The sequence below is a fragment of the Cynara cardunculus genome (genome assembly GCF_001531365.2).
Source record: "Cynara cardunculus var. scolymus isolate 2C chromosome LG 6, CcrdV1, whole genome shotgun sequence".
NCBI lineage: Eukaryota > Viridiplantae > Streptophyta > Magnoliopsida > Asterales > Asteraceae > Cynara > Cynara cardunculus.
In genome coordinates, this window is record NC_037533.1 from 9,539,447 (window position 1) to 9,550,174 (window position 10,728).

The following is a 10,728-nucleotide window of genomic DNA, read 5'->3' on the forward strand; positions in this document are numbered from 1 at the left end:
TGAATCAAGCTCACCCGATGAAATTTACGGAAATTTTAGGGGATTCTCTTACAAATTATAAAAATTAAAAAATGTTCTCTTAAACTTTATAAAACTTAAGGGATACACCTCAAATTTCGTCAAAAAAAAAAAAAAAACACTTACAAATTTGATTCACCACCCTATCTTTTTATAGTATCGCTTCACCCTTCTTTACCATCTCTCTTCATATTTGGAACAAGTTTACCTACACTTTTTATAGTTTCTTTTTTGTCTTTTTTTTTAATCATGATTTTAGTAAAAATAGTTGACTAATTTTTATGGTTAAAAATGTACAACTTTGTTCAAATAATGTTTTTATTTTTATTGGTAAGTTTATTAATAAAATCTTACATTACATTTTATAAATTATATCGTAAAACTAATACTACTTAAAAAAATCGAGCATCTCACGAGCTTTTAAGTCAAGTATTGGGTAGCTCGACTCGACTCGTTAGTATGTCGAGTCGAGCTCGAGTTCAAGCCAAGCTTACTCAAGTCAATTGATGACTAAACTTTGACCAAGTCGACATCGAGTAGTTCGCGAGTTATCTCATATCGCTTCCTATTAGCGGTAATCAACTTTTGCTCAAATACTATAATAATGATTAGGGTTGACGACCCACAACACGTGTGTGTAGGGAGGGGGGGGGGGTTCAAATCCTACAGAGCGTGATTCGGATCTTCTTCAATTGAATTCGGCTGTATGAATGCATGATAAATTGTTATATTTGATGATTTGATCATGTAAATATGTGTAGTTTTACGCATAGAAAATATATGCATAATATAATACATGAAAAATGAATATGTATGCATGAGATTGTATGTGGATATGCATGAAATAAATTTGCATGCATGATTATGTATACATTAAGTAGTATGTATGCATGGGTTTTGTTCATGGGGTTGGGCAAGCATGTGAGTATAGCCGCCTTCCACCTTTGGAAGGGGTATAAATGAGAGAAGAAGCTCACAATTAAACTTCTTTGCCATTTTTTGAAAACTTAAGAGAGAATCGAGAGAATGCTTGTTCGGATTGCTCGCATACTTGGAATCAAAGTTGGTTTGCATTTGCTAAATTACATAAGGTGAGTGGTTTTAAACACTTTATTGCATACGAGTTTCATTTACTGTACATTGAAATTCTGTTTTGATTCTTGAGTTTATATTGACCAGATTTGGTTTAAATACCTTTGTCCGGATTGGGGGATATCCAGTCATAGTGTTGACCGGACAAGGTGTTAGTTAAATATTGAAATTCTAATCCGGTCAGAGTACCGTCCGGAGATGTCTAGTCCGGCTAGCGTACCGTCTGGATACGGCCTAGTCCGGCTAGCGTGCCGTCCAGATACGGTCTAAACCGGTTAATGAGTCGTCCGGAGACGCCTAGTCCGGCTAGCGTGCCGTCCAGATACGGCCTAGTCCGGCTAGCGTGCAGTCCGGAGACGTCTAGTTCGGCTAACATGCCGTCCGAATTCAAATATGATCTATGTTTTTGAAGTATTGTCCGGATATGTAATCCGGCCAAGGCATGTCCAGATGTAGAATCCGGCTAAGTATATTGTGCTGACCAGATTTAAATGTGTTTGAAATACATTGTTATTATTGCCCGGATGAATAAACTGGCTAAAGGTTTGACCGGACTTTGGATAAAGTTGACCAGAATTGTTAATGAATGATTTATCCAAGTGAGTTTATGTTAATGATCTATTGTTCATTCTAAAATGAAAAAGAAAGAGGATTCCGTATTTATTTTGAAAATGTTTTTGGTTAAAATATAGATGATGTTCCATCAGGACGTTTGTGACTTCGGTTTGTCCTTATTGGGAATAATCTGTAAATTTTGATGAGTAAATAAAGATAACATATCAAGAAGATGTGTACTTTGGGATAAGGATGCCATATCAAGGAAATATGTACTTTGGAATAAGAGTGACATATCAAGGAGATGTGTACATTTGGATATAAAAGTGACATTTGTGTGTGTTTAATGATATAACTCTTACTATTATATCCTTTAAGATTACGATGACTTTGAGTCTTTATTTCTTTGTGATTTAAAGATTCAAGATCATGGTTCTTATTGGAAATCGTAGTAAGAATGTTATTGAGGAGATGATAACTGGCTTTTGGTCAGAGGCTTTGAATGAACTGTGTTTCTGATGAAAAAGTTCCAAGAGATGAGTTATATGGAACCTAAAAGGTTCTAGCTTGGTTGGCTTAATATGTATTTATAAAGTCAAATGATTGGCTATGGGAATCAACAGAGCACTGGTAAATGTGGATTATATGATTATGTATTTGTTTACATGAAAAGATGATTTTAAATAAAGTTTTGGTGATCTTCACCCTGCAATTACATAGAAAAAGGGATCTCACTAGGCCTTCCGGTCTAACCCTCATTTTGTATTTCTAAATATGTATTGCAGGAACTGCTGAGTTACACGATAGTAAAGGGAAGAGGAAAATGAGATATTTTCCTATATGCATATCTGTGTGAAGATCTGTTCATGTTGAATCCAGTTTTGTAGATGAATGTTGATCAGTACAAGAATTGTATATTGGAATTTTTGGACCATGTATTTTGTATGATAATTTCTTGTAGTTTGGGACTTAAGTGGTGTAAAACATGTATTTCTTTTGAATGAAGTATATATTATGTTACATGCAAATGTGGGGTGTTTCAAATACTGAATTTGTTTGATTTAGTATCTGGTATGGCGTAGAAGTGTGACAGACTAATCACTTTCTTACAACCAAGTGAACACTCTACACATTCAAATAAACACAATTTTGATAAAAATATGAAATTATCAATCAATCATATAAAATTAAATCACAAATTAACTATAAAATGTTTTGAGAATTAATTAGACAGAGGATAAATGGTGCTCAAGCATTTGGTTTGTGGAAAAAGAAAGATCCAATACAATTTATAACAACATAGCATTAAATTAATATTCATCTACAACTGCAAAAGGACCAGTTTCTTGCTTACATCTTTGAAGGTTTAGGAAAGATGTCAGGTGTGAATTTCTGGGCTGCACTCAAACTGCCTTTCACCTTCATTGCACCTCTGCACATATGACAACCAAGATTTGACCACAGATCTAGTTTGATATCAGATCATTAAGTGGAAATTCATACCTCATGAAAGCAAATTGAGGGTTCATTTTCCCGGTGGCAATCTTGATGAAATCCGCATCCGTGAAAGAAAAGGTGGCGTCTGGCTTTCCTCCTTCATACGGGCCTATAAGAAAACATGAATTCAGGATATTCTTGACTTGATACTCCTCCTTTGTCAGAAAACCAGAATAAACAAACAAACAAACGCTGTATATATGTCTCAATTGAATGGACTTAAACCAGAAAGGGTGGAGCAGCTGTTTCTACAAAGACCGCCGACTCAAAACTATGGTAAAAAAATGATTAAGGGGCCGTTTACTAAACGCTTACTTGATAAGTGCTTATTGAATAAACTTTCTTATCGGATAAACATGACAAACGCCAAGAACATTACCGGGTAAGAGCGATAAGAAGGATGGAAAGTCTTACCCGGTAAGTGAAGATTACGACTCTTACCCAAGTAAGCGCTTACCCAGTAAATTGTTGCATTCAATACGTTTTGATGTAATAAAATCTTACTGATCAAAATAAATTATGGTGTTGACTCCTATAGGTAAGCACCACCGGGTAAGCATTTGGGTAAACTGCCCCTAAATGTAGTTTTAACTTTCTGCTCCACTAGCAGCCAGCATTAACTATATTTCTAGCACAAGATATGGTATAACCAGCATTAAACCAGCCATTAACCCCAATGAAGGCAAAAAAGATATAGTTCTTTCTCTGAACAACCAAGAACTTCATTTTGTCTTTTGATTTCAGATGGTTCCAATTACCTTTTCTGGTCTAGTATGATCCTAAGGAATCCAATGCTTAGAACCCCATTATCTTCCATCTCAACTTCTAAGATTCTGACGAACCAGATTATGAAAGGTTATGGTAAATCATATGCTCTAATTAATAGGCTGAAGATTGGATTGTAGTTCTCTTGATGTCCATTATTATACATGCATCATATAGATTTCTATTTCTTACTTGGTGAATCCATCTAAAGGATTGTTCAACGTATAAGCCAGTTGGGGGAGTGCGATGCTATGGGCGCCCACGAGTATCCTCATCCATGGAGTTCAATGCTTTTTTTTATTAACCTGGATATCCAATCCGTTATACGAGCCGAGTAATCTTAGGACGGCCACCTGCTTTGCAAATAGCCTAGAGTCACCGCATTTGAACCTCCATGACCACAAGGGGATTTTTATTCCTCCTTGGATTTAAACTTGACCTCCTGGTACTTTTGACCTTCAGAGCCAAGCTCAAACCAATCAAGCACCTCCCTTGTGATTGAGTTAAAAGCTTTTGTGTTACTAAGAAATGAAATCATACATAGAACAAGTAGTATCCTCACAATCCAATTTTCCAGGAATAATCGGAAATTTTACACTTAGGAGTGAAGGTCACTGAATCGAAAAAACAAGTTAAATGAAACTCTATCAGTATCCCTAAATGAAGAAGATACAGGGGCAGTTGATCACAATTGGGTTTTTAAGTACGGAAGGTAAACTTCTTCAATTAATTCAACATAATCGCATCGAAAAACGAACAAGTAGTAACAAAAAATATGTCAGGAACAGCATACCTTTGGTAACCTCTCCTTTCTTCAGATCAACAACATATATCTCTTCGTTGAATCCAATTTTCTGTCAAATCCACGTAGTAAGAGAAGATAATCCCTCAATTTAAGTGCACTGATTAGGAATTTTAACGAAGTACAGTAAATCGAGAAGTTGATTCCAACCTTGGGAGCGATATTGATTTGATAAACAAGGCCTATTTTTTTGGTGATCGCTTTGCCGGCGTCGGTGGAGAAGTGAGCCTTCATCTGGTCCATCAAGGCGGCGGATTTGAGATCAGACGACGCCATTGGCGGTGGTGGTTTCGAGAGAAATTGGAGTACAAGCCGCAGTGACGATGAAGAAAAAACATGAAATTGAAGAGGAGGGGATCTGGTTTATATGATCAGTCATGGAGTCATGGAATGATTGTTTATTGTGAGAGGATGGAAATCAATGCAACCCAACAATTTCTCGCATCGCAGCATCGTCATATTTTTGTTTGTTTCTGCTTTTGACATTGGGAAGTGTTCTTCCCATATCCATCATCTCATCTCTAGGGATGGTAACCGGATCGAGAATGGGTGGGGAAATGCATCATCCGTTTTTGTTCGGTCAGTGATTTTTGACGGAAATCCGTTTAGTAAATGATAATGATGTACAATATGTATAAATTTGGGTCGGATTAGGATGTATAGCATCATTCCAACGATCCTTTGATTGGGGATGAATAGCATCATCTCCGACTATCCTCTGAACATGCATTGCGTAAAAGTATCGACTCCCATCTGAACCTTGTTATCGTCAAGGTAGGGGATATTTGCCCCATCAAAGGCACCTACGTGTCAAATTTCCATCTCTAATTATCTCCTATCTTTGTGAACGAATGTTGTTATCTGTTCTAATCGTTGTTAAGATGTTGAGAGTAAAATTTTGCTCATTGGTTCGAGAAATACATATATATTTTTGTCACCAAATAATTTGGTATCGTTTTTTCAAATGACATATTTTTATGCCATTGTAGGTTATGCAAGGGTTAGACGACATTATTGAACAGTTGAAAGTGCTAGCACAAGGATCACTATGCTATGTTTTGTCATATCAGAGATATTTGGTCAATAGTTATAATTTCATATGCTAAAACATGATGATAGGAGGTACATGACATTGGGGTATGTGTGAAAAGGGTCTTGTTATAAAAAAAATCTGAGTTTGACTAACATGTATGTTGGATGAGGTGGTAGAGATCGAATATTGTGACTTAGGGTGCTGTAGAGTTGGGTCATTCAAGGGTATTTGGTTTAATGCTATTTTAGGGGTAATAGTCGACCATAAACATAACTTGGTTGATATCGAATACAAGTCGAAGCTAAGAACTGATGACACATTTATCCTAGCATCACAAGCGGAACAAGTGCCTTAGATACCTTATCTTTTGATGATAAATGATTTGAAAGAACGATGGCTTATTATGAAGATGATGCTAAGGCGGAATATGAAGTAGCAGAACATGTTACTGGAGTAGCTGATGATGATTATATGAATGGGGAACACTTTCTTTCTAAGAGAATGAAAGGTTGTATTATCCAACATCCACAACTATATATGAGGATATTGAACCTATTAGTCTTGTCACATCAGGAGAATACATTGAAGTTGCTAAGGGTGTGTTTGATACGTGGAACAGGGTGGGACAAGATAGGACAGGACACACTTGTCCCATGTTTGGTGTGTTTTTAAGTGGAACTAAGTGGAACTAACTTGGACATGGGTGGGACACGGGTGTTCACCCTTACCCCCTAGAACTAAGTGGAACAAGGTTTTTTTTTACAAATCTACCCTCACAATCTGCCTTCATCTCCTTTCTTCCACAATCGCACCCTACCTTCTCCTTCATCAATCGGCGACGGGAGTTCTACCTTCCCCTTCATCTCGACTTGCTCATCCTTCTCCTTTCTTCCCCATCGCTCCAGACACAGTCCGCCTCCATCGCTATCCCTTCTCCTTCATCAGGTACACGATTGCCCTAATAAATCGGCTGTTTGCTTTATTGCCCTAAATCGGTTGTTTGCTATGTTTGGAACGATTTAGGGTTTGCTATGTTTGAATCGATTTATGGTTTGCTATGTTTGAATCGATTTAGGRTTTGCTATGCTTGAATCGGCTGTTTAATCAAGCAATCCCAAACCAAGAAAAATCGATTTACTGCTATTACATGTTTAGATGCTTAAAATACAGTATGCTTCCAAACCCATGTCTTCTACACGAATTCTGTATACATAGTATGCTTAAAAATCAATTTATTGCTATTACATGTTTGGGATTGCTATGTTTAGATGCTTGAACATATTTTGATTGCTGCACATGGGAGCTTCTATAATTATTTTCCTTCATTCCACTTTGTTTTGCTTGTGGGATACAATATGCTTCCAAAAATCAAGCAATCCCAAACCGAATTGCTGCACATGGGAGCTTCTATAATTATTTTCCTTCATTCCACCTTGTTTTGCTTTTGGTAGTTCAATTTAGAGAGGGTTTTTGCTACTGTTTTGCTTGATTTATGAATGTGAGTTTTTAATTAAGATTGATTTTGGAATTTTTTGGTATTTTTAAATAGTATTTGTAAACATTCATATTGATTATTTAGTGAAAAAACACTAAACTGCTCACTGAGGGTAAATTGGTCATTTTAACCAGTTCTATCCTGTCCTATCCTATCATGTCTTACCAAACGCTGAACAGCTGTCCTGTCCTGTCTGCGCACCAAACGCACCCTAACAATACATATATATATAGAGGGTAGTGATGAGGAAGAAGAGTTTAGAGATACCGATGATGATTCAAATAAGGATAACGACGAAGAACTTATTCTATCTGATCAATTTTGCTTTGGTTAGTTCATTGTATGTTTATTTTATCTAGTTAATATACATTTCATGTATGTTTATATACATGTACTTAATCATATGAGAATTCCATACATTGTGAAAATTATGAGAACTTTATCTTAAGATATTGTTTCACATGATTTTTTCTCATCCAATACTAGCATTTAATAAATTGATGAACATATATTTGTTCACAATGTGCTTGTAACACCCCATTTCCATTTTCTTCAAATCAATTGTAAAGAAATATATAATGGGATAAACTTCCTTTTTATAGTACGAAATAACAAAATTAGCAGTTTATACACATACCATCTACAAAAACAATAAAATATGTGGGGTTATATAGTTGCACCATTATATATGGTTCAAAAGAACTTTGACAAAGATACAAAGTAAAGCTTCAACTTGTATCCACCTTATTAGCTTCTTAGATCAGGTTTTTCCTTTATCCTTAGTCTTGGATGAATCCATACCTAAAGACATACATCACATATATTGACAAGAAGCTAAGTGAATACACAATAATAACATCAATCTTATTCTTCACAATTTTAAGAACATAAAGCATACCAACTTAAAGTTAACACAAGTGCTATCATTCCTCAACACCTAAGGTGTCATTCACAATACCTTTATAAATTTATTCTCAAATAGTTTGATGTTAATCCACAACATCTATGATGCCATCACAACACCCTGGTGCTTTTCCACAAACACCTTGGTTACAAATTCATTTTTTTACAAGCATAATGTTAAGAAATTATGCTAGTATTACTGCATAATAACAATAATACATAAGTAGTTAGGGGCTGTTTACAAAATTGTTGGGTAAGTGATGACTAGAAAAAGAGATTTGATTGAAGTAAAAATCTGATCCAAATAAGTGCTAACTAAAAAATGTAGTTCACTTAATATATTGTATTAAACACTAATAACATAATATTGACAATTAACCCTTTTATTTAAAATAATTGTTAATAAATTGTTTTTCAAACATTAATTAGTAAATTGGTGTTTACCTCTTTCATACACTATATTTTTCTATTAACATTTACTTTATTTTTTTTATGATATAAAATATATATTTAATTTAGTATTAAATATTACAGCTATAAAGCTGTAAACTTGGCAATATTTTCCAAAAGACTTTTTTTTATGATATAAAATATTTATTTAATTTAATATTAAATATTACACCTATAAAGCTGTAAATTTGACAGTATTTTCCAAAAGTTGTAATATATTTATATCTTCAATGTAAGTTTACTATTGTACTATAATAAAAAAGGTTGAAAGTCAAACTCTTTTTTCAAAAGAAATCCAGATGTTATTCCCGTCAACCTTCTTCCCTCATACCTCGGCTTTTTTCGATCTCCGTCTTCGAGCTTCCCTCATCCGGTCGCCATCTCCTTATAATAATACCAGGCTCGTCTCTATTCTCTCGACTTGCTGTTTTCGTTCATCGTTTTCATTCCTCCCTCTTCTTAGTCTTGTCACCGTTGGTTCTCCATATTATACATCAAGTGGAGCTTGTAATCTTCGTTCGTTGGTTGATAGAAGTATTAGTTACGCAATAGGGTCGATGATTACAACCTAATTTTTCTCACGCTGTTGTCAGTAGAACAAGAAGGAAAAAAGGGTAAGTAAGGAATATGATATCGCTGACCACATTAAGAGTCTATGTTATCATTGACTTTGGTCATATGATCGATCAACAATCACAAATGCATTTTATTTTGTTAAATAGACCATCTCTTACTCTTGTAAGAACCTCTTACCAATAAAAGATGGTAAGAGGTGATTCAGATGCTAGTAAACAACCCCTTACTTCATTTATCAAGTTCTTTCAATTAATAATACCATAATTTGAAAATTATTCTGCTCAATGAATAAGAAAATTGAAGAAACAGGAGTTCTCCCAGCATAAGACGTGCTCGCACCTTATGACATAATATCTTCTATTCAACACTTAACCATATTAAGAGTATTCCTTTGAATAAGACGTGTCCACACCTTTTAACAGAATATATTTTGTCCAACATAACCATATTAAGAGTATTTCCTTGAATAAGATATGCCCACACCTTATGATAGAATATCTTATGTCAACACTTAACCATATAAAGAGTATTTCCTTGAATAGGACGTGCCTATACTGTATGATAGAATATCTTCTATCCAACACTTAACCATATTAAAAATATTTTCTTGAATAATACGTGACCACACCTTATGACAGAATATCTTATGTCCAACATTTAACCATATTAAGAGTATTTCCTTGAATAAGACGTGCCCACACCTTATGCCAATATATTTTGTCCAATATTTAACCATATAAGTGTATTTCAATGAATAAGACGTGCCCGCACCTTATTACAAGACTCTTCTATCTAACACACTTACAAATCAAATTGCATATACATAATTAGGTATGATGCATGAGCATGTATCAAAAGGTTTTGTGTACTCACCTGTTTAAGTTGGAAGACAGAATCTCGAAAGGATTCTTTTTAGCATTAGTAGAGGAACGAAAGTGGGATCCGGTGGTGTCCCAAATGTATTTTCACAATAGCTTTATCACCAATCCTTGGCCAAACACCTAAAGATTACATAATTCATAAAACGAACATCACATTCTAACTATGACTTCTAACCATATAATACACTTTACCACACTCTAATTTATCTAAGGAACATCTTAGAGTGTGATCCACTTAGTCTCATACTGATGTATATCAGTTAGCTCGAAAGATCAATGAGCAGCGAGACCAAGCAAAGCCACGACAGTGGGCCGCGCCTTAACCCACGCCGGCTGAACCTTTGATTATTTTCAGATTTATTTCCTTTTCTGTGCTTTATCATTATTTAGTAATTATCTAGCTATCATAATTATCTAGCTACCATAGTTATTAGTTTCCTAGATTAACTATGCTTCTTAGCTTATTTAAACAAGCCTTATGTCACACCCCGCTAAAGCGGAAACACGAGATGCTAACAAACAAGCGGGTCATAGCAACAGTTTATAAATAACACCATTACAAGTTTCAAAACAAAACGATTTATCGACATAACGAGAGTTAGAACAATACACAACGTTCATAATTACATCAAAAACTTGACTTAATCAATCTTGGCCCAGG

At 35.0% G+C, this 10,728-nt stretch overlaps 1 protein-coding gene across 1 annotated transcript; it reads right to left on the reverse strand.

Annotated features, from left to right (window-relative positions):
• Positions 1-2,845: 2,845 nt before the first annotated feature.
• LOC112514647 (non-specific lipid-transfer protein-like 1) lies at positions 2,846-5,290 on the reverse strand. Its single transcript, XM_025121232.1, has 4 exons — positions 4,880-5,290; positions 4,721-4,781; positions 3,169-3,271; positions 2,846-3,097 (listed from the first exon to the last, which is right to left on the reverse strand). Exons 1-4 carry the CDS (start codon positions 5,003-5,005, stop codon positions 3,016-3,018), a joined length of 372 nt encoding a protein of 123 aa, XP_024977000.1. The 5' UTR covers positions 5,006-5,290; the 3' UTR covers positions 2,846-3,015.
• Between the last annotated feature and the right edge of the window lie 5,438 nt (positions 5,291-10,728).

Bases quoted from the DNA above. Each gene is read 5' to 3' on its own strand.
- LOC112514647 (XM_025121232.1), bottom strand. From the start codon at position 5,005: ATGGCGTCGTCTGATCTCAAATCCGCCGCCTTGATGGACCAGATGAAG. The intron at 4,782-4,879 runs GTTGGAATCAAC...TGGATTTGACAG, and splicing joins AAATCAATATCGCTCCCAAG to AAAATTGGATTCAACGAAGA. The intron at 3,272-4,720 runs GTATGCTGTTCC...GTTTTCTTATAG, and splicing joins GAAAGGAGAGGTTACCAAAG to GCCCGTATGAAGGAGGAAAG.